Source organism: Pan troglodytes, chromosome 19, assembly GCF_028858775.2.
Source record: "Pan troglodytes isolate AG18354 chromosome 19, NHGRI_mPanTro3-v2.0_pri, whole genome shotgun sequence".
NCBI lineage: Eukaryota > Metazoa > Chordata > Mammalia > Primates > Hominidae > Pan > Pan troglodytes.
In genome coordinates, this window is record NC_072417.2 from 79,605,814 (window position 1) to 79,630,509 (window position 24,696).

Genomic DNA, 24,696 nt, shown 5'->3' on the forward strand with positions numbered 1-24,696 from the left:
AGTGAATCCTGAAGAGTTAATCTGACTGGGGTAGAGTGTGGCATGGGGAAGGAAGCCACCAAGAGGCTAGATATGGGGCTGTAAGGCCTGGCTTAGTCTGGTAAAGTGGGGTTAGCATGAAAGGGCCAGTTCAAGAGACATTGCCAGCCACATGGACAGTTCATCTTGGCCAGTTATCTCCAGACTCTGAAACTCTCTCTCAGTCTGTTTCTACTATTGTAGTACTTTGGGGAAGGAGTAGGGAGAAAAAGATCATAGACTTGAACAAATCAGGTGTCACTGGGCAGAGGGTTCTAAATTTGCACTCTCCAACACAGTAGCCACTAGTCACCTGTGACGATTTAAATTTAAATGAATTATTTGGCCAGGCGTGGTGGCTCACACCTGTAATCCCAGCACTTTGGGAGGCCAAGGTGGGTGGATCACTTGAGGTCAAGAGTTTGAGACCAGCGTGGCCAACGTGGTGAAACCCCCTCTCTACTAAAAATACAAAAAATTAGCCAGGTGTGGTGGCAGGTGCCTGTAATCCCAGCTACTCTGGAGACTGAGGGAGGAGAATCTCTTGAACCCAGGAGGCGGAGGTTGCAGTGAGCCAAGATTGTGCCTAGGTGACAGAGTGAGACTCCATCTCAAATAAATAAATAAATAAATAAATAAATAAATAAAAGAATTATTTGCAAATAATTGCATCATTAGAAAAAAATTATAAATGAATTAAAAGAAATTTAAAGAATTCATTAGGAGTCACCACATTTCAAAGGCTCAGTAGTCATAGAAAGCTAATGGTTACTATATTGAACAGTGTGGATAAAATACTTCCCTCATTGCAGAAGATTCTGTTGGACAGCATTGGGCTGGATCACGAATTTTCCGATGAACAAACCCTTCATCTTTCTATAGATCACGAGAAAGTCTCCCATGGTGTTTTATATCACAAACTACTTTGCTGTTGAAACTTCTGTTTGTACAGAACGTTTCCTCTTACGGATACCAATTAAGTTCTTTGTGATATTACATTGGTTTGGCTGTCAAATGTTGTGTGCTTAACAAAGAATAATAGAAAAATCACTTTTCCAGAACAGAATGTTTGAATTGCATGTATCGTAGAAACTGAGTAAAAATTTCAGCCTGATTTAACATCTTTGGAGTAGACTTCTTAAAGGAGAGGGATATGAACACTGTAAAACACAAATTCATCAGAAGTGCAATGACAACAGGGTTCCTCTCTACTCTGCTGGTGACAAACTTTAAAACTCTATTGACTTGTATCTCTTGATGTCATTCTATTCCCCTCTAGTGGAATTAAAAGGTATCTGTCTTTCTACTCCAGCTTGGACACATTTGCAGTAGTAGGAATAGAAATCTAGAGATAATAAAGATAGAAGATAGCATTATCGCTTATTTTCATATCATGCTAGGCTGCAGCTTTACATTTTACCCTTTTTCCTGTTCTCAAGGGAAAATAGCCTTCTGTTCTCTGTCTCTTTGAGCTACTTGGAGAAAAAAAGTTTAGGTATCTATCCTATGTATCACTATTTATCCTCATACCAGAAGAAGCCTTATTGCCCCATATGTTACTAGGATGTGCCATTGATTCAGCGTCTAGCACAGGGTCAGGCCCATTAATTGAGTTAGAGGCATGGGTTGAAGTCCCGATTTTACCACTTAACTATCCATGGCTTCAAATTCAATCATTTACTTTCCTGAACCTCCGTCTCTTCATCTTTAAACTGGAGACTGTCCTTTGACTCTCCATGGTCGTATCACAAGATAAAAGGAAATAATGAAAGCTCATTGAAAGTTAAGGTGGACTCTGCACATTTATGTGGCCTCATTCCCCACCACCACCACTCTGCCCCAGCAGCATCCTTTTAGGAAAGATGGATAAACAGGTAAACTAGAAATATGTTTCCGAACCCTCTGCGTACAGGTGAAGCATGGTGGGGCTGGGGCTACCTTTAAGTTGGTTGCAAGAGCCCAAAGGCTACCATTTGGTTTGGTTATATTTCCTTTTTTCTTTTGTCTTTCTCTTTTTCTTTTTTTTTTGAGACAGAGTCTCACTCTGTCATCCAGCAGTGGCATGATCTTGGCTAACTGGAACCTCTGCCTCCCAGACTCAAGCAATCTTCCCACCTCAGCCTCCCAAGTAGCTGGGACCATAGGCGCACACCACCATGCCCGGCTAGTTTTTGTATTTTTTTTTTTTTTTTTTTTGAGACAGAGTCTCACTCTGCCACCCAGGCTGGAGTGTAGTGGCGCAGTCTTGACTCACTGCAACCTCCGCCTCCTGGGTTCATGCCATTCTCCTGCCTCAGCCTCCCGAGTAGCTGGGACTACAGGCACCCACCACCACAAAAAAAAAATTTTTTTTTTTTGTATTTTTAGTGGAGACAGGGTTTCACCGTGTTAGCCAGGCTGGTCTCGATCTGCTGACCTCGTGATCCGCCCGCCTTGGCCTCCCAAAGTGCTGGGATTACAGGCGTGAGCCACCGCGCCCAGCCTAGTTTTTGTATTTTTGGTAGAGACAGGGTTTTTGCTATGTTGGCCAGGCTGGTCTCAAACTCCTGGATTCAAGTAATCCACCTGCCTGGGCCTCCCAAAATTCTGGGATTACAGGCATGAGCCATCGCGCCCCGCCATTTTTTCTTTTAAATGTTGAGTTATTCTAAGTTTAAAGTGGCTAATAGGAAAAACAATAATTTGGAACAGTAGCAGTTACAGTATTTCTCTAGTCTCAAAAAGAGCATTCTCACTAGAAGTATCCACAGAAATGCACTTAAATGCCACATCCTTCCCTCTCCCCTTTATTCCAGCCACCATGTCATAACCTCCCTCTGCAGAGCAGAGACGTAAGCTCTAAAGACTAGATATTTGTTGTGGCAAACAGTGCTGAATTTCTGCCTTTATTTTAACACAACTGTCTGCTACATGTAGAAATATTAGCATATTTGCAGAGATATTTTTATTAGGTATTTGTTTTGCTTTAAAAAACAACCCAGAAAGGTGAATTTCAAATGTGCACAGTAGGTTTCTGCCATCCTAAAGGCAAACTTCAAAATTTTTTAACAGCTAAGCAAACCATGCCAGTGGGTTAAGATGTAGGATTGGAAGTCTCTGATGCTGTCCTGGGGCATGGGGGTTGGGGGGATGTATCAATGAGTACTATTTTGGTCATTATTCTTCAGGTTGAGTTCTGGGAGGCATTGCTTAGGACACATTTAACGCCACAAGGGAAAGTGCATTAGTGTTGCCTTCTGTTGTTTAAAGAAAAGGAGGGAGAGAGGGAGGAAGGAATACATGCATGTGATACTTTTGCATGCTCTGTGACCGCCAGCACACAAACAAATGCAGAGATGCTGAGAAGTGCAAAGAGACGTGGAAGGGCAGGTGCTAACAGACAATGCAGCTATACTTGTGATGGTGCTTTTCACGAGTGAAGGCCAAGGTGTAAGTGTCTTTTACCCAGTCACAGCTATAAAACCGAATCCAGTGGATCAACGTAAAACTAAGTGCCAAAGAGGCCAATAGCAGTCTAGAACTACGTGTGAGTGTGTGTGAGTGTTTCTTCTGGCAGGTTCTCCTGTTTTACGGCTTCCTACCAGCCATCCTTAACTAACGCATGGTTGGAAATTCAGTATCCTCCCCAAAAAATTGAACCTTCATAGTTTCCCAATTCCTGGTTTTAGAAAAGGAATGAAGGGGTATCAATTAAAGATCAAGTGCATCTTTGAGGAGAGAATGGCTTGCTACAATCGAAGAGAAGAAAACCTCAACCATCAATTTGTGGAGGCTTTGAGCAGTCACTGAGCAGATAGGGTTGGTGGGGGTACCTAACTCATGCACGGCCAAATGCCCAAGCCTAACAAAAGCAGAGAAAAACCAAGGATTAACATATCACTTTTTAGCTAAGATATAAAACTGGTTACTGGCAAACTTATTCCAGCAGGCTCAGCAAGCGTCCAGCACAACCACAAGCAGCTTGATCAAAAACAGACCTCTGCCTCTCGGTGGATAGCTTTTGCTTTTAATATTTTATGTTCACCTCTTTGGCTCAAGATTTCCACTTCTGGCTTTTATCCTTGGAAACTGATAAGACACTTGCACAGTGTGTGCTTATAGATGCTCATGGTAGTGTTATTCATAACAGTGAAAAACAAAATCACCTGAATGTTTAGGAATTGGGGGTTGATTAAATCCATCATAGTGTGAATGTATGATGAAATATCATACAGTAAGATGTGACACTGATTTATATTTAATGACATGGAAAAATGTTTAACATAAACTGTTAGATTTTTTTAAAAGCTACCTACCAGCCTCTCTCTCTCTCTTTTTTCTCTCTCATCTTTCTTGAATGAAATCTACCAAAATGTTAATGTGTATGTACTTCTTTCTACTTAACTACCTTTTCTAATTTTTTACAGCAAGTATGGTTTTACCCACTTAAAAGAACACGTGACCTAAACAATAGAAAATTAGTAACAAATTACTAGAATACTATTTTACCATAAACTGCACATTTCGTTTTTTAAAGTGAGGTTATAACCAAAAAGATCACTAAACATCAATAAATAAAATTGGCTGGGCGCTGTGGCTCACACCTGTAATCCCAGCACTTTGGGAGGCCGACGTGGGCGGATCACCTTAGGTCAGGAGTTTGAGACCAGCCTGACCACATGGAGAAACCCCGTCTCTACTAAAAATACAAAAAAATTAGCCAGGCATGTTGGCGCATGCCTGTAATCCCAGCTACTCGGGAGGCTGAGGCAGGAGAATCACTTAAACCTGGGAGACAGAGGTTGCAGTGAGCCAAGATTGCGCCATTGCACTCCAGCCTGGGCAACAAGAGTGAAACTCCGTCTCAAAAACAAAAAAAGAAAATAAAATTTCTCTTAACGTGGGTAAGAGGGGTTGCTGCTTGGGAAATATCTACTGGAAGTAATGAGGAGTCAGGGTGAAGTTCGGAGGTACCTAAAGAGACAGTCCTGCCGATTTGGACTTGGCAGTCGAGAAAAAGACATGATTACACCTTCTGCCTCCTCTGTGTGTTTAATAGATGAACAAATACCAGCTGCTGGGGAATCTTATGACATTATAGTGAGGCATAAAAATCAGCCCTCTTGCAAATAATGTTATACTATTCGAAGTTCATGAGAAAAATGAGTGCAGAATCCCAGTCATGTTAGCTCCCTACTACCAAAGAGTAGACTTCAAAATTTGACCCACATCATCACAGAATAGCAGACAGGGTACCTCACACAATGACCTGATCCTGTTTTTACTAAATTAAAATGATGGGATCTTGCAGACTCTGAATAAATGTGTTTTTGTTTATCTCTGATTTGTTGTCAGTCGTACAGACTTGGCCATGAATTCTTATAGGAGACTTATCACTTTGTACAGGGCTGGCAGAGGTTTGCATAATTTAGATGCTTCTTGTATTCCTATTTTACGTTCCTTTCCAACTATGGTATTGGAACTAACCAAGTCTGTAATTAGCATAAACATTATTTGGTGCTAAAAAAATGGTATCACATTTTAATAGAGGATAGATCAGTGGTTGTCAGGAGTTAGAGGAGGGGAGGGCATGACTATAAAGAGGGTGGCATGGGGGAGCTTCTTTGTGGAGATTGGGAAGTTCCGTATCATGAATATGAATGTGATAAAATTTCACGGAACTACACACACATACCCTCCTATACAATGAGCACATGTGAAATCCTTATACAGTCTGTTCATAGCATTGGGCCAGTGTCCATTTCTGGGTTTTGATCATGTGCTATGGTTATGTATAATGCTGTTATTTGAGTAAGCTGGTGAAAGGTCCATGGGAACTCTCTGTGCTATTTTTACAGCTTGTGAGTCTAAAATTATTTCAAAATAAATGTTTTAAATAACATTTTTTTAAAACGTGAGCTATTCCTCAAAAGATTACTATTCTCAGAGTTACCATAAGGCTAGTTAAAGTAGTAAGTACCCCCAATTGAATGGGCAAAGAAATACAATATTTGAATGACTTTTTCCTTAGAGGAATCAGTATGACAATAGGAAAAAGAAAAATAATGATTTATCCTTGAAACAAAAACTGGAACAAAAACATGATTTAAGTATATGTGTAAGTATGTACTTAAATACTAAGTAGATAGGGTAGAGAAAGGCATACAGGAATATCTGTGGAATATTGTATTATTGCCCCCCACTAATTGTTCCCTTACCTCTCTAATGATCATAAGTCCTACCCATTGCTACGTGACTTGTAGCCCCTCCCTGGATGCAGAGCATCCCCAACCTAGGGTCAGTCTTGGCCAAAGGGAGTGAAGTTTAGCTGCTTCAAGAAGCATTGACAGACTGTCGTTCAGTTTCACCTCTTGCTTTTCCTTTCCTCTGCCATGAGAATGGCGTGTCCCAAATAGCAGTTGTTCCTTCATCTCTAGGTCCTGGAATAAGTAGACAGGTGCTCCTTCTCTGAAGCTCCTAATATATAACATGAGTGAGAAATAAACCTAGGCCAATGAGATTTTGAGGTTGTTTGGTACTGCTTTGTTGCTGAGCTAAAATTACATCTACAAGGTGGACGGTTTCATTGGGCATCACCAACTTGAAACTACTTTCAGTTGAACTCAAACCTACAAGCTTTCAAAATTTGAAGTCCTAACCCATCCTGTGGTTCTTTACCGAATAATATAAAATGGCAGTAGATACTAAGCTTTCTGAGGGCCATTGTAGATTGTGTTATTGTTTAAAATATTTGCTGTCCCCTTCTGGGGAGGATATTACACCCTGCCCTGTTGACTTCCAGATTGGCCATGTGCCTTGCTTTGGCCAGTGACATGCAAACAGAAATGATGACACCATTTCCAAGCAGGAGATATATGAGCCATTGAGTACTCTGCCATTTCTTTTTTTCCTCTGCTATGAGATTGCATATGTCCTAGATAGTGACTGCTAAAGTCCCTAAGTGAAAAGTGAGATAAATTTTTGTTGTGGGAAGCCACTGAAAGTTAGAAGTGATTTGTTAACAGTATAAGCTAGTCTCTTCATTCCAAGTTAGATAGGACCTGAGCCACACCTGGAGTCTTCACATGGTGGGCACACCACCTGGCACATAGTAGGTGTACAGTAAATAATTTTTTTAGGCAAAATGAAGAAATTGATAGGTACCTAGGAAATAACCTTATTTTTAAATGAGTTATGTTTAGGGTTTGTGATTTGAATACTTACACATTTTAAACATCTTATTTTTATTACTATTACTTTAGAGACAGGGTTTCACTATGTTGCCCAGGCTGAAGTGCAGTGGCTATTCACAGGCATGATCATGGCACATTATAGCCTCGAACACCTGGGCTTAAGCAATCCTCCTGCCTCAGCCTCCCAAATAGCTGGGACCACAAGCATGTGCCACTGCACCTAGCTTATCTTTTTTTAATATCAGAATTCCATATTAAACCATCAGAGGTTTTTGAAATTTAAAAGTTGTGCAGGGTGACTATAATCAATAATAACTACACATTTTAAAATAACTTAAGGAGCATAATTGGATTGTAACTCAATGGATAAATGTCTGAGGGGATGGATACTCCATTCTCCATGATGTGCTTATTTCACATTGCATGCCTGTATCAAAACATGACATGTACCCCGTAAATATATACACCTATGTACTCACAAAAGTTAAAAATAAATTTGTTTAAAGTTGATTGATGATGGAGCAAAAACTTGACATAAAACAATGTCTTGAGATGTTAATGAATAAGATATATTATGAAATAGGAAGATGGTCTTAATAATAGCTTTTCATTAAGAGTTGTATTGGTGGCTTGTGGTATTAAATATCTTAATAGTACCTTCACATAGATACCTTCCTCTGCAGATTGGTAGAGAAACTGCCAACAAAGCCCCTGTGTAGTGAGATGAGGTGGTTGTGCCCCAGTTCCTCCAGCATGCTAGGCTTTTCCCCCAGTGGTGTCTCATGAAGCAGCCGGAATATAGCCAGTGTATTCAGCTGGACTTCATGGTAATTTGAGTTACATAGATAATGTATGGATTTGTTTTTTAACTTAAATCTTTTCAGATAATGTTAAAAGTCTCATTTTACTTTCATGTCTGAACCTAATCTGTCCTCACACTTTCCCAGAGTCATTTACTTATTTATCAATCTAGAAAAAAACTCTCTTACTGTTCAGAGGAGGGGGCTTTTTGTTTTTTGTTGTTTGTTTTTTGTTTTTTGAGTCAGGGTCTTGCTCTGTTACCCAGGCTGGAGTGCAGTGGCATGATCAGGGCTTACTGCAACCTTGACCTCCTGGGCTCAAGCAGTCCTCCCACCTCAGCCTCCTGAGTAGCTGGGACTAAAGGCATAGGCCACCACCCCCAGCTAATTTTTTTTTTTTAAGTAGAGATGAGGTCTCGTTATGTTGCCCCAGCTAGTCTTGAACTCCGGAGCTCAAACGATCCTCCCAAAGTGCTTGTTTCTGTTTTTTACATAAAAGTCATTATATTTTATGTCTTGTGTTGTGGCTTGCTGTTTTCATTAGACAATATATCTTAGAGATCTGTCCATGATTTTACAGAAAGATCTAGCTCATTCGATTTAACTGCCATGGAGTATTCCATAGTATAAATATATTACAGTTTATTTAGCCATTGCCTTGCTGATACAGATCTATCTAGAATTTTTAAAATAATTTATTGCTTCCCATTGAATGATTACAGCATCTTGCATAGCTGGGCAAAGGACTCATAAGAAACCTACTAGCAAAACCTGGTTTGACAGGTTCATCCAACTGTATAGATGAGTGTTATTCACCAGAATAAACTGAAGTGTTACATTGCAGATCAGAAATTAATGAGCATCACCAAAAACGGAATTTCTTTCGTTCTTTCTTAGAAAAGGAAACATCCAACAAGACCAGTATGGTCAGAGGCCAAGTGCGATCCTAAGCCCAAATGGAGAGTGGGCCAGGCAGACCCAGCCACCTGAGAAGGGGCATGGCAGCCTTGCTGAGTACATGATACACAATGTAATAATTACAGTGGTCCCCAAGTTACATGCAACCACCCTGATCATATGACCTGGTTTTGGTAATCCTCTCATGTTAACCAAAAAAATTTTAAATAGGTCTTTTTTTATATCATAGAGTTAAAAAAAAAAACTGCTTCCTACTTCCCTAAATTTCTTAAGAAATTTAAGATCGCAGTAATGTTGCCAGATTTGCCCTTGAAGCAGTGTTTTGGGTGTTTCTCATATAGTCAGCATGTGGGTGACATTTAGACCCAAGCTTGGCTTACAAGCATGATTCATGAGAACACATCAGATGGTGACAGCAGAGAATTTCCCTTGGTACTTAGAGGGGAGCAGCTTCAAGGAGCCATACTGCTCTGACTGCTGGAGGAAGTTGCACCGCAGAGCTTCTGTTGGTTAAAAACAGTCTTTTCCAGAAACCCTTAAAGCCTGAACCCCCAGCCCTCAATGACAGACAGTTTGGTCCTTCAAGAGAAACCTATGGGGCATTTTGGAGGCATTCAAATATGGGTGGAAAATTCAAGCCAGGATGACCTCTAACCAAAACCCTGCCATTATTTTACTCATTGCATTAAAAGCACATGTGCAGTGATGTCAGTTCAAATATGAACATCCTTATCAAAAAACATCATTGGTTGCCTGCCTCCTGGTGTGAAGGGAGCCTTAACTCCTCTAGAGATTTCACACTGCACATAGCTAGATTAGTCTCCAGCCTCGACTACTGCGTTTGCAGACTTACCTAGAATATGACTTCCAGGTGGCTGTAGACACGACAAGAATGCATCTAGGAAATGTGATGCCCGGTCAGCATCCGAATTCTGCACAGTGTAGATCCATGTGTTTATTTTAACAAATTGCAAATGATAGTGGTAATGATGATGGTGATGAAGAGAAACTTTGGAAAATCTTGGTAGAAATGTTGAGAAATGTTTCCAAGGAAGACTAATTAAGTTGCTATATTATAAAACTAAGAAATGAGACACAGGCCAGCGGATGCTTTCAATAGAATTTGAATTTTTCACTTGTCATTTTTTTCCTAAGAGGTTTAGATTTAGATTGGTAGGTTAGACTTTATTCGTGCCTATGAAAAGTGATTAGCTCAAAGCCTTCATTTTTTTCTCCCAACCACATATATGACAGAAGTGTCTGAGCTGTATTTTTCCCTCTTTCGTTATAATGTCAGGCTTGTGACATATGACAGCAGGTTTCACACTCCACTTAATGACAGGCTGCCAGTTCCTGGAGAACTAAAAAGGAAGATTAACATGTATTTGACTAAAAAGGAAAATGTTATTAACTTGGTAATAGTGAAGACTTGGTGTGCACGAGATATTTCTTTGTGGCCCTAAGTCTAGCCAGACTTGCTGTAACTTATCTGTGGGATGACTTTATCTACAGCCCTTTGGTGCACAGTGATAAAAGTGTGCTTTGTTAAGGATTTAGTAGTTGCTTTCATACACATTTAATGAAGGTCTACCATGTAGGAGATAAAATGATTTCAGAGGATACAAAGACAGACTTCTGCATTCAGGTAGTTTTGCAGTTCAAGAGGAACCTATTAATGTCACTTTCCTCTTTTTACCTTGGTTTCCAGGAAGCTCAGAGATAAAGTTAATACTTAATCCTCAGTTCGGCAGCATCCTTTAGGACCTCTCTTTCCTCCCTGTTAGACTGTCATGTCAGTCCTCTGTGTGTGGGAGGTGAGAGATAAATGATGAAAAATTAAAGAGGAGGTAGACAGAATCATAATTATCATAAGTTGCAGAATATGTTAAGTGGCATGCAAAAGACAGAAATAAAATTCTCTGGAAGGTCAGATGAAGGAGAGAAATTGTAACTGGTATTGACATCTGGAGAGACTTCCTGGAGGAGGAAGGAGACTTTGATAATGACTTTTCAGGTGTTTCAGCAGGTGGAGTCCTGGCAGGTGGAGGCAGCAGCCGAAATGAAGACACAGATGAGAGACACCAAGGTGCCTGCCATCTGGGACTCACCAAAGAGAAAGATCAGATGTCCAGGTTTATAGATGTAGGAAAGGATCCTGAGGCTGCTCTGATCATTTCCATGATGAATTTGATGAATTTGATGAATTTGGTAGCTATCAGGAGACCTACTCTTGGGCCAGTGGGGGCAGCTTGTGCCCTGGTATTGTGGTGTTCACCTTATCTGTCCATCCAGGTCACAGGCATCACCTGGAAGCCGCAAGCCTTACCCACCTTTCAATCCCTCATGGCCCAGGCTGGCGCCACATTTTGTCTGAGCTCTCATTCAGCCTGTGCCTTGAGATGATTTTGTTTTGAAAAACGGGTCAGAAAGGTTTGGAAACAGCAGTGTGTTTCCTTTACTTAGAGAAAAGCGTCCTAATTCTGCTTTTCAGATAAATCTTTAGACTCATCCTCCCACGACTCCTTAACATGAGATCAGCGGGTTATATATTTAATGAAGAAGTAACAGATGTTCCTTTGGTGCTGTTCTACTTGAGTTAATGTATTTCACCAGCCAATACTACTGTATTCCCTATTCAGTAAACAGTATATTTAATGCATATGTAGTACAGTAAATGCTCTTGCATTGGAATTATGCATGTAAAATCTGATGAAACCCTAAACTCTGTAGTTTAGTTAATGGTATTGTAGCATTGTCCTGGGTCTGCAAATGTGCCGTGGTTATGTAAGATGTTATCACTGGGGAAGCTGGATGAAGGGTATGAAGGAACAGTCTGTACTATTTTTGCAAATTCTTCTGAGTCTTAAATTATTTCAAATTAAATAGCTTTAAAAAAAAGAATTAAAGAGATGCTCTAGTCCAGTTGTTTTCAACTTTAATTTTAGCAGTGGTCTCCCTCTTCTGCCTTCTCCTGCCTCCATCCTCAGCATCCTTAGGCTCCACCTGACGTTTTAAAAATGCTGATCCCACCCAATACATTTAGGCTCCAGATGAGGAAATCAGGGCCCACAGAAGTAAAATGCATCACTATTTAGAGGCTATTGATAGAAACACAGTGAGCCTGGGGAGTTTTTAGGACGAGTTGCTCTCTGCAGATCTTCATGACTCACAGCTCTGTCGCTAACACTGTGGTTTCTTTTGTCAGACTAGGTGAGATTAATTCGACTGGAAAAGAGTTTCCATGCTCCTGCATCCCATTGCTGCAGTGCAAGAAATGGCATCATCCATATAATTGAGACAGTGCAAGAGGTGGTTTGGGTTAGCAGACAGTTTCACAAAACACCACTCAGGGCATTTGCCAAGAGGACTGGCTTGAAAGTCCAGGCATGGGGTGCAGAAGTCGGGAATGCGGGACCTAGGAGGAAGTCCCTTGACTTCTGCCAGCTTGGCCTTCACTCTGACCACCTATGAAGCCTGAGGGTGATTAGCCCAGAGGATAGGGAGTCCTGTTTCCTCCCCATCCAGGCCCAAGTCACTAAAGTATTTTGGGGAAACCCTGGGCACCTTGAAGTTTGCTCCTAAGGATAATGTCATAATAATTGCTTATATTTGTCTAAGGATTTTCAGGTTGCAAAGTCTTTCTCTTATATTCCCTAAGCTGAGTGTCACCCCTTGCCCATGACACGGGCAGATTGGTTTTATTTCTGCTTTATAAATAAATGACGTGACTTTTCCAAGGTAAGAGTTTGTGCCGGGACTGGGGTCAGAACACAGGTCTCCACAGTCCTGCTAAGTGCTCTTCTCATAGGAGACTCTCTTGTTCTAAACAAAGATCTTGGTTATTGTGAAGCACCTGTGCACACTTGCTGATCAACAAACAGCTGGTGCTATTATTATTACTGTCGTTGTAATTCATAGGCAGGATCTTTGGCCACATGTAATTTTGGGGTGTGACAACTCCAAGACTTGCTGGTTCTCCAGACTTAGGCAGGAGGTGGAAGCGATGGTTTCCTCTCTTCCTACACCTCCAAGCGGTGAGAACCTGAAGGCGCCATATGGCTGTTGCATGAGTAAGCCTTAGGTTTTCCTGAAAAGTGAGTTGCCTGTGTGCCACATTAATGGAGATCTATGTGACAACCAACTGGTATGACAACCACCCTGGGGCTGCCTGGCATGCACATACTCCTGAGGGCTCCGTGCGAGCTGCCATTCTTTATTAATTTAGTGCCATTTGTTGATGCCTCGTTTCTGCAGGGAAAACTGGTTCCTTCATTTCCCCTGGCATATTCTGTGCCCTCCGCACTGTAGGACGCAACCTTTCCTGTCAACACAGGTATTTTTAATTGGTGCTGGCACCAACCTACTCCCTGAACATTCTTCTTGATGTCCTGGGATCCTGGGAAAAGTGGTGGGCTTCCCCAATGGTGGAAGTCTAGGCCATACTTCAGACCGTGGACCCAACTACTGCTTTCTAGAAGAAATAACCTGTCAAGGAAGATGTTGATGTTTCACACCCTGAGAGAAACATTTAGGAGGTAAACCACTGACCTGCCTCAAGGATATCATTAATTATCTACACATAGAGGTGCTAGGTACTCACCTTGCACCAGTGACACACTTACTAAATATTTGTTGAATGACCTCCTAGAGCAGTGGTATTCCAGTCTTTAGTGTGTCCGCTGACACAGGGATCACTGGCAGGATCTGCTCAAACACAGACTGTGAGGCCCCACCCCCAGAGTTTCTGACTCGGTTGGTCTGGGAAGGGACTAAATACTATGCCTTTCTAACAAGTTCCAGGTGATGTGATGCTGTGCGGGAACCATGCTCTGAAAACCCTTGTCCTAAAGCAGGGCTTGGCAAACTTTTCCTAAAAGGACCCAAATAGTAAATATTTTAGATTTTGTGGCCCACACAGTCTCTGTCATAATTACTCAACTCTGCCATTGTAGCCAAAGAAAATATGTAAATAAAGGAGCATGTCTGTTTTCCAATAAAATTTTATTTACAAAAACAGGTGGTGGACTTGTTTCCAAAAAAAAAAAAAAATATATATATATATATATATATATATATGTTGCAAATATAAAAATGCATTGTAAATATATTGAGAGCCAGATCCTCATTCTGGGTAGATCTCCAAAAGCTCTTGTGATGGGAATCCAATGTTGGTCACATCGTAGGTCTGTGCTCTCTGAAGCAGCACAAATACAAAACTTGGAGTGAAACAGAGATGAGCGTTGTTCCTGTGCAAGGATCACGTGCAAATGTGTGAACTGTTTCATATTAAAAAAAATCTGAGGTTTGATGTTCATCAACCATGTGATTTGGGGAAGGTCATTAACATCTCTGTAAAACAAGGATAATTACGCAGTAAAATCTAGGGGAAAATGCTCACTTTTATAAGTTCTAGGTGGTGCAGACACGAGGGGTTTACTATTCTTTATACTTCTCTGTATGATTGAACTATTTCAGAATTCTCAAATCTGTGTCTTTAAAAAGTAGTCATAGGCCGGATGCGGTGGCTCACGCCTGTAATCCCAGCACTTTGGGAGGCCAAGGCAGGTGGATCACGAGGTCAGGAGATCAAGACCATCCTGGCTAACAAGGTGAAACCCCGTCTCCACTAAAAATACAAAAAATTAGCCAGGCGTGGTAGTGGGTGCCTGTAGTCCCAGCTACTCGGGAGGTTGAGGCAGGAGAATGGCGTGAACCTGGGAGGCAGAGCTTGCAGTGAGCAGAGATCGTGCCGCTGCACTCTAGCCTGGGCAACAGAGCAAGACTGTCTCAAAAAAAAAAAAAGTCATAACAAGCCTTTGGCATATATGTGGCTTAGGGTTTAGGTTCCATAGTCAACCAAAAGATGAATTATCTTACAGTCAGAATCACCTTTGGAATTCCCCGAAATCACCAGCACCAAGGCCCTCAGAAAGTCAGCAGCCAAGAATGTTCTACTTTATGTCACTTTGCATTGGAGAAACCCTGAGAGAAAGGTTAATTCAAGCTTATTATGTCTACAGTAGATCTCTGGATCTCCTGCCCTTCCCCAAACCCTGATCTTCTAAAGTCTTGCTTAATTCAGTGGATGGCCACTCTGCCTTTGCAGCTGCTCAGGCCACAAAGAGTGATTCAAGAGGAAGAACTTAATAGGAATGAGTCCTGATAGGTACATGTTGAATATGAAATTGTTTTATAGTTCCAATAGAACAGTAGAGTCTATGGCCATACCACCCTGAACATGCCTGATGGAAAGCTAAGCAGGGTTGGTTCCGGTTAGTACTTGGATGGGAGACAAATAGATCATCTAAGTAGAAGCTCAGAGCTCTACTATTATTTATTTATTTATTTTTTGAGATGGAGGCTCGCTCTGTTGCCCAGGCTGGCGTGCAGTGGCATAATCTCAGCTCACTGCAACCTCCACCTCTTGGACTCAAGCGATTCTCCTGCCTCAGCCTCTCAAGTAGCTGGGATTACAGGCACATGCCACCATGCCTGGGTAATTTTTGTATTTTTAATAGAGACAGGGTATCACCATGTTGGCCAGGCTGGTCTCAAACTCCTGATCTCAGGTGATCTGACTGCCTCAGCCTCCCAAAGTGCTGAGATTACAGGTGTGTGCCACTGTGCCTGGCCTACTTTTATATATTAATAAACAGAGGAGGCCGGGCGCGGTGGCACATACCTGTAATCCCAGCACTTTGGGAGGCCGAAGCAAGTAGATCACCTGATGTCAGGAGTTTGAGACCAGCCTGAATAACATGGTGAAACCCCATCTCTACTAAAAATTAAAAAAAATTAGGTGTGGTGGCAGGCACTTGTAATCCCAGCTACTTGGGAGGCTGAGACAGGAGAATTGCTTGAACCTGGGAGGCAGAGGTTGCAGTGAGCCGAGATCCTGCCACTGCACTCCAGCTTGGGTGACAGAGTGAGACTCCGTCTCAAAAAATAATAATAATAAAATTGAATAAATAAATAAGCAGAGGCCCCAGAAGCAGAGGCGCTTGTCTGCACTACCTGCGTGGTACCTACCTACCCTGTGATACGGCACTCTCCTAAGCATTTTACAAAGACTGACTCGTTTTGTCCTTATTTATAGTAACCAGAGAAGACAGATGCTGTTAATTTCCCAGCTTATAGATGAGGCAGAAAGGATAAGTAATTCGTCCAAGGCCATGCCTCTGGGTAGTAGCAGAGCTGGAACCTGAACCCAGGCACTGACTCCAGAATCTACGCTCTTTAACCACGATGGTCTTCTGTATATCATTTTTCTTCCCTATCCATAATCTGTGAGTTGAGGAACAAAAGCTTAAAAATCTAAAGAAAAAAGGTGTCTGATTGCACCTTTGGTGCTCTATGTGGTACGCTAGAGAAGGTAATGAAATTGCAGTGGGCTATGGGGAGGCGTAATTTCAGTGCCTTTACGATTTTCATCTGACCATGCTGAGTTTCCCTATAAAAAGCATAAAATACTTTGGAGATGGTGCAGAAGCAGGAAAATGTACCTGTCAGTTTGGATGTAGATCTGGTTTCGCAGTGTATTGTATTTCTGGTTACTCTGTCCAAGAGGAGATCTCCTGAATGATCCATTTAGGGTTGTTCCGTTCACTTCACAAACACACCGATTTTGTGTCTACTCGTGCCCCAGCCTGCGCTAGGCAGTGGGGAGACAGAGAAGCCAAGTTGTTTAAAACACTGTGCTTGTCCCCAAGGGCTTTGGTGACCATAGCTCCAGAAGTAATAGCTTTGGTGGAAACCGTGGTATGTGCAAATTTCACCCCATAAATAGAGGAAACATAGGTATTCATTATATTAAAACATGATGCGGGCCAGGTGTGGTGGTTCACGCCTGTAATCCCAGCACTTTGGGAGGCCAAGGCTGGTGCATCACCTGAGGTCAGGAGTTCGAGACCAGCCTGGCCAACATGGTGAAACCCCATCTCTACTAAAAATACAAAAATACCCACGTCATGGTGGATGCCTGTAATCCCAGTTACTCAGGAGGCTGAGGCAGGACAATCGTTTGAACCCAGGAGGCGGAGGTTGCAGTGAGCTGAGATCGCGCCACTGCACTCCAGCCTGGGCGACGAGCAAGACTCTGTCTCAAAAAACAACAGTAAATATCTAAAATATTTAGTGGCGAAGTCACCACCACCCATTGTGTGACTCCAGAGAATGATGCACAGTCTGGTGTTATCGAACCTTGACTTGGGGCTGGGGAGTGGTGGGGCCTGAGCTTGGCTTAATCTAAAAACGTGGTCCTTTCATGACTAAAATGAGCATTGTGCTTCTTCTCCTCCCAGGACCCCAGGAGCAAGCACAAGTTCAAAATCCACACTTACGGAAGCCCCACCTTCTGCGATCACTGTGGGTCACTGCTCTATGGACTTATCCATCAAGGGATGAAATGTGACAGTAAGTAAGTTTTCTTTTCCAGTTCATAGCGAGGCTCTGTAGCTCATGCTCAGGGTTTGCTGAGCAAGGAAGGCTCAGTAACTTTTCAACACCAACTCTTCAGTAGAGGGAATTAGTTCAGATATCTACCAGACTGACAAAGTGTAGATTCTTCCACTGTCAAAGTTCCAGGTTATTAAACTACTTGATTGCCTCATTATGAACCCCCAAAAAGCACTCGATTTATAAATGAGGTTGGTGGGTGCTGTCACTTTTTTTTTTTTTTTAGTGGCAGAAGTCTTCAATCACTGTAAAATATAGCCTAGTCAAACCCCAAAGAAGACTTCCACTGCCAGGTCCACATTTGGTTATAGCTTCAAAATAAGCCAAGAAACCGTACTCATTATCTTCCTGTGTCTCTAATTAGTGGGTGGACTGTGGAAAAATCCAGTAGGCTCTTCTTAAAACTGAAACCAAAATGAACATAAAAACCAGAATAGCATCTTATTGAAGTTCACTGACCCTGCATGTTTATGGACGGATCAAATGTATATCAGCCCGGCTCAAAACACTGAGGACCACTGACAAGCAAGACACCAGCCCTTTTCTGTTATTTTTTGTTATGTGTGTATCTCCATCAACTACCAGGAGGAAAGAAAAGCAACTATGAAGACTCTTTGCTTTGATCATTTTTTTTTTTTTTTGGAGACGGAGTCTCACTCTGTCACCCAGGCTAGAGTGCAGTGGCGCGATGTCGGCTCACTGCAAGCTCCACCTCCCGAGTTCACACCATTCTCTTGCCTCAGCCTCCCGAGTAGCTGGGACTACAGGCCCCCACCACCACACCCAGCTAATTTTTTGTATTTTTAGTAGAGATGGGGTTTCACTGTGTTAGCCAGGATAGTCTCGATCTCCTGACCTCGTGATCCGCCCGCCTCGGCCTCCCAAAATGCTGGGATTATAGGGGTGAGCCACCGCGCCCAACCTGCTTTGATCGTTCTTAAAGTATGAGATTTCTCAGGCTATGTTTGTTTAAATACAAGCTGATACCTTTAGGACATGAAGAGTTAATTGCCGAGCCTGTTTTTCTAATAGATCGGGAACCACTGTGGAAATATCAGCCTATTGCCATTTGCTAATGACTATTTTCATTTGCTATGATGGCCAGAAGCTGATATTTGTATCTTACATGGAGCAAACTGTAGAAAAAGGAACATAAACGAGCATCATAGAGTAGATGGAGTTTCTCAGGACACAGGGATTCTTCACCTTACAGAGTTGTACGGTGTCACAACCAAATGCAATGTTTGTTTGCTTCAAGAAACGCTGGGATTTCCACCTGTAATCCCAGCACTTTGGGAGGCCGAGGCGGGAGGATCACCTGAGGTTAGGAGTTCAAGACCAGCCTGACCAACATAGCAAAACCCCGTCTCTACTAAAAATACAAAATTAGTCTGGTGGTGGTGGTCTCCTGTAATCCCAGCTACTCAGGAGGCTGAGGCAGGAGAATTGCTTGAATCCAGGAGGCGGCGGTTGCGATGAGCCAAGATTGTGCCATCGCACTCCAGCCTGGGCAAACAAGAGTGAAACTCGGTCTCAAAAAACTAGAAAAATAAAAAAAAGAAACCCTAGGATTCCAAAGACATGGTTTTCAGGGGTTCTGCAAGGGCTTACAACTTAAGTGCATTTGTAAATATATTTTAACTACTTTGAAACTGGGAACAAAATAAATATTTGAATGTGTTACATACTCAACCTTCACTCCTTGGGCAGAACTTGCAATCAGGTTTCTCCTACAGCATCCTCTTCACTGAAGAGTCAGCTGGGATGGGGAAGCATACCGTTAGACACTGTTCCTGTTTGTAGTCAGTTTTCTGTATGAATCAGGATTTTTGGATGCTGTACCACTTTAACAAAATGCAAAAATAAATGAGATGTGGAGGCTGGTCTGAGACATCAACTGGTTTCAAAGTTGTGTTTGTATCAGAGGGCTTTATTGGTGATCCTTGAATGTCTTTATAATAAATAAGTGGTATAAATTTGTGTTTGTTAGCTGAGTTTATGCTAATAAAATAACATGTGATTTACATCATTAGATTCTGCTTTAGACTTTGTTTGCAAAATGGTTTCCTTACTAAAAATTTTTGAAAACCGCTGACCTGGACCAATGCTTTTTTGTTTGGTTTTGTTTTAAACTCTTTTTCTTGGGAATCATAAGGCTTCTGTGGCTGCCGCCTGTGCTCCTTTCTGGAGACAGGAGGAGAGCAAGCCGATGAGCACCAGGACTGCAACCCCTACTGACCTTAACTTCTGCAGAGAAGAAGCCTCTTCCTGTGCCCTTCCACCTGGTGCAATTGCAATCCTAGATAGAGTTCCACTTGGGATGGGGCAGGACGTCAGGGGGCAGTTAGCAACAACAACTTGAGTGGGCCGACCTCTCATTTTGTAGAGTTGGAAATGAAATTAGAGCAAATCAGCTTCCCAAGATATACAGCGGAGACTGCAACACGGCCCAGTGCACTTTCACCTCCCGTCCCCTCCCCGTTGCCTCTGTGCTTTCCAGAGGCTCTCGCATTTACTGCCTTCACATTGCAAATTTTGCCCAGACACTTAAAGACATGACGTGGTTAACACAAGCAATATGCATAACACAGCTTTTCAAGAGCCTTTATATTGGCTAAATTCGAGGTGTAGAATTTTGAACAGTTAGCCTTGGAAATAGAAGCCTAATAGCATCCACATTTGTGAATTAGCTAATTGTTCTTTCCTCAGTATGTCCATCATTCTGCTGTCAGTGTTTAATCGGAGCAGTATACATTATTCATGATGCTTTTTCCAATTTACTTTGTCATGTTAAAATTAAACACTCAAAGTGAAACGGAGACGAAGACTCCACCTTGATGATTACAGAATAACCTTATTAGCATCCTGGCAAGGATTTGCAAGGATTCCAGTGGCCTTCCCTCCTTCTGGAAGCCTAAAGGTACAAGGGTGATCGAGCTGGAACACCCACACACAGTCTTCTGTTTGTTTCTGGCACACAGGATTCTTTTCAGGGTTTCTTTGGTTCATTGCAATAATACTGATCTTTTTTTATCCTCCCCCTGTCTCACCCACATAATGTCAGCTGTAAGGAATGGCTGATCATGCTAGGCGGGTATTTGTTTTACTTGGAATGGTATTTAAATATTTGAAGATAGGTTTAAAATATCAAATACAGGTTCTTTGGGGAGAAAAACACAGGCAATGTACTTAAACCTTGTTGAAAATACAAGGTTAGCTGAGGAAAGGAAAATTTAATGAATTTTCTATACTCAATCCACAGATTTTCACTCTTTCTCAGTGGTAAGCCCAGAATGGCATAAAGAATTCATTAGCAAAAAGTCTTATGTTCAAGCTGGGTGCAGTGGTTCACATCCATAGTCCCAGTACTTTAGGAGGCCTAGGTGGGAGGACCACTTGAGCCCAGGAGTTCAAGGCTGCAGTGAGCTAGGATTATGCCACTGCACTCTAGCCTGAGAGACAAAAGGAGACCCTGTCTGAAGAAAAAAAAAAAAAATCCTCTGTTTAACATTTTCATATTATTTTGCCTCTGTGTACATAAAATATGAATTAGGCTGAGCTTTGTACATATTTACCTGTGTGAATTTTGTATACTGTTAAATACTTGAAACAATCACAGAAGCCCAAGCTGGGATATTTTGCTTCAGTGAAGACTGAGCAAATATGGTATGAGTATTTTAAGGATATTGTCACTCACATGAAGCCTGTGCTGTACAGGACATCTGCTAACAGTTCTTTATGTCACCAAAAACATTATAGCAAAGTATCGAGTTGGGGGTAACTCATTTTCACTTGTGCTCATGCACCAAAACACTGAGGAGCGGTGGTTGGAGTCCATATGCCCAGCTCACCCTCTCCTTTCTTGATTCACAGCCTGCGATATGAACGTTCACAAGCAATGCGTCATCAATGTCCCCAGCCTCTGCGGAATGGATCACACTGAGAAGAGGGGGCGGATTTACCTAAAGGCTGAGGTTGCTGATGAAAAGCTCCATGTCACAGGTAAGGCTTGCTCATCCCGGAGCAGCATCGTGGGCAGGCATTTGGATGAAGGTTACACTGATATTAAGGCAGGGTGGGGGCTGGGCTGGATGCCCTGAGGCCTCTGGAGAGGCAGTCGCCCTGGTGGAGCCATCACTGTCTCAGAGCCCTCCAGCCCTCTGAGCCCTCGGGTTAATACACCTCCCAGGAGATGGGTCTGTACACCCAAATTCCCAAATACTCAATGTCACACAAAGTCACAAGCACTGTGTGGATTGGGCTATTCTGACAGCATGGCCCGTGTACTCTCCTCCCGGTGACAGGGGGTCAGGGGAGCCAATTAATCAAAATGCTGTTGGAGGGAATGGAACTAGAACAAGGGGAGGCGAATGGATGGATGACCCAGGTGTTTTGTGGCATTGGGCTGTGATGGCCCAATAAATCCACCTCAGCAATAGCAACAGCCGTTGAGTGCTTTTGCTTCCTCTGTGTTAGGTATGGTGCTAGGAACTTCACATAGGTTAATTATTTAGACCTGACACCTAGCTGGTTATTAGCCTCATTTTCCAGAAAAGGAAACTGAGGCACAGAGAGATCAATAACTTGCAGTGTTACAGTTAGTGAGGAGCTGGGATAGGAATGGAGGCATTTGACTCCAGATACTGTGCTTGTAATTACCACACCTCCTACAAACAGCCTGGCTATGGGACCGGAATTCCCTATCCACGGGCCTGGTTATTCCCTCCTCGGGGCTGTTTCTGGGTGGGCTCTGCCACAGCATGGCTTTTTCCTGTGGTTTTCCCACCAAATCCACTTTCGGTTCATCGGCACACTCAGTCAAGTTATCCTGGAGTCTTATTGGCCTAGGACCCATCCCGTGTCCTCAAGATGACTTGAGTTCTCGGTACCATGACCCACTCCATGTTGGTGTATGGTTCAGCTCTCAGGCATCAGCCTATTTCCTTGCACTTGGGGGTCCCTGAGGGACCAACTGTATACATTACCCTTGTTGACAAGGGCATTCATTTTCATTTGATCAGCAAAGGTATCTTCCTTCTGTATCTAGGAATTTGAAGCTATCATAAACATGGAAAGACTGATGCTAATCTATTACGTTTAGATAACAGAAAACATCATAGAAGAAGGGTTTAGGAGGATCTGTTTTAAGAAAAAAAGGGGAAGGTGGGAACTTCCAAAGAAAAGCTTACCTTTGGAAACATCCTCAGGTTTTTCCTTTGAAAGATAAGCAAATGTTCTAACCAGGGCTGTCCCCTCAGGTAAGAACTCAGAGAAGAACAAAGGATTCCAAGGTATCGCTGGGAGAGGGTAACAGTTTGCCTCTGGATAACCTTGAAACCAGCTATAGCTAATGGTCAAAATGGAACTGGGAATGAAATCCCTATCATAGATACAGAATCCCTTCTGACTTTTTGTAGTTTTTAGAGAAATGCTTTTATTTTCTCAAGACCATCCCTATTGTGCCATTGCCTTTGGGGCTGTGATTGTCACCTGCATTTCTTTTTAATGGGCTGATGCTGTCCTTGGAATCCCTGCCCTTATCTGACAGCCAGGGCCCCTCTGACTGGGCACTGATGCTCTCTGCCCAGAGGAAGATGGTGTTCCTCGGGGGCCATGAGCTAGGCCATGAGACCCCTCTGCAACATCACAGCTTTGCTCTTGTTTCTCTTTCCTACTAAGGCTTCCACATTGTCAAAACCATGTATGGGGGGAGCAGATTTTGCAGTCGAGGGGAAAATTACCATAAAACCTAGTCTCCGTAGGTGGTAAGGGATCAAGGAGCATAAAGTAGAATGCCTATGGGCTAAACATTTCCATGTGTTTCTTACCTTTTCCTTTATTTCCAAAGCTACTGCTGTTGGCAGTAGAATAGACATCACAGGTGAATATTCAGAGTTTAATTATGGGTTTACATGTGGCTACCTTATGGCTCGCTGTAAGGCAAGAATGCCTGAAATGTTTAGCTGGCATTCTTTGTGTTTCTAGATAAAGCAAAACATGTGCTATGGATGCTGGACACGCCCCGTGCCGTCTTCTGTAATAAAAGCAGCAACCATATGGTACTGCCGGAACCTTCCAGTATCTCCTATAAACCTCAAGAGCCTTGCAGATCTAAAACTGCATAGAGAGCACAGATGCTCTGGCTGGGGTGGCACAGGTACACAGGTGGAAGACAAAGGTCAGGCCTTATCGTGCTAGAGCTTACATCAGGCTAATTCCTTTACCATTGCCAAAAGTTGAACTTGACTCATAATTGTAGAGTCAGCTTAAGGAACAAGACCTTTCACTGGGTTGGATGTCGACTTTTTGCATGTGAAAGCCAGCCAGTATTGCTTATGCCAACTATCTGGGCTAAGTCCCTTGAGAATTAGTTTAAAAATTTTTGTAGAGCTATAGCTCCACTCTAGGAATGTGAATTCAGCAAGTTTAATTAATAATAATAATAATAATGTCTTATTCCATTCAGGCTGCTATCACAAAATACCTTAGACTGGGTTATTTATAAATAATGGGAATTTATGTATCACAATTCTGGAAGCTGGGAAGTACAAGATCGAGGCCCCAGCAGATTCAGTGTCTGGTGAAGGTTCCGTCTCTGCTTCATAGATGGCACTTCTCACTGTGTCCTCACATGGCAGAAGGAAGGCAGGCTGTGTCCTCACATGGTGCAAGGAGCGAACTTGCTCCCTGTCATCTCTTTTATAAGGCTCTGTGTTTGGATGAAGGTTATCCCGAAAGGATTACTTCCCAAAGGCCCTACCTCTTAATACTGTCACACCAGGAATCCAATCTGAAGATATGAATTCAGACCACAGCAAATAGTAGCAGCAGCTCACAGCTATTCAGTGCTTCCTCCACAGGACCACTTTCTAAGTACTTTATGTACTAACTTTTATTCAAATCTGTGAAGAAGTTGACTTTATTATCCTTACGTTATAGATGAAGAAACGGAGATACAAGGAAATGAAGTGACTCACCCAGAGTCACACAGATGGTAAATTGGATGGCTAAATATTTAAATGGCACATGCGGAGAGAAGATATTTTGATGACAGTTTCCATAAGAATTCGAATCTATTTTTAAAGTACAGTTGTGTGTGTGAAGGGAATCCAATGTTAAGTATGGAAAGTCAGGCTCAAGGAAATAACTAATTAGTAATTACATCTTTAACATTTTTAATTTAAAGTAATTTAAGATTTTCAGAAAAGTTGCACACACAGTACAGAGTTCTCTTACACCCTTCACCCAGCAACCCCCGATGTTAATGCCCTTGTATAACTATAGTACCTGATAAATTTATGAAAAATAAGTACTTACAGCCAGGTGCGGTGTCT

At 42.3% G+C, this 24,696-nt stretch overlaps 1 protein-coding gene across 5 annotated transcripts in view; it reads left to right on the top strand.

Annotated features, from left to right (window-relative positions):
* PRKCA (protein kinase C alpha) overlaps positions 1 to 24,696 on the top strand; it is a 500,752-nt gene that overhangs the window by 315,410 nt on the left and 160,646 nt on the right. For 4 of the 5 annotated variants that reach the window (XR_008540341.2, XR_008540342.2, XM_009433095.5 and 1 more), the window contains exons 4-5: positions 17,209 to 17,320; positions 21,236 to 21,364. Coding sequence is in view for 3 of the 5 variants with exons in the window: in XM_009433095.5 (XP_009431370.1) it covers positions 17,209 to 17,320; positions 21,236 to 21,364 (241 nt within the window). In the remaining 2 variants the exon portion in view is untranslated. Of the gene's footprint in view, positions 1 to 17,208; positions 17,325 to 21,235; positions 21,365 to 24,696 lie in introns of those variants that run through there. The other variant, XM_016932795.3, reaches the window with a different exon arrangement.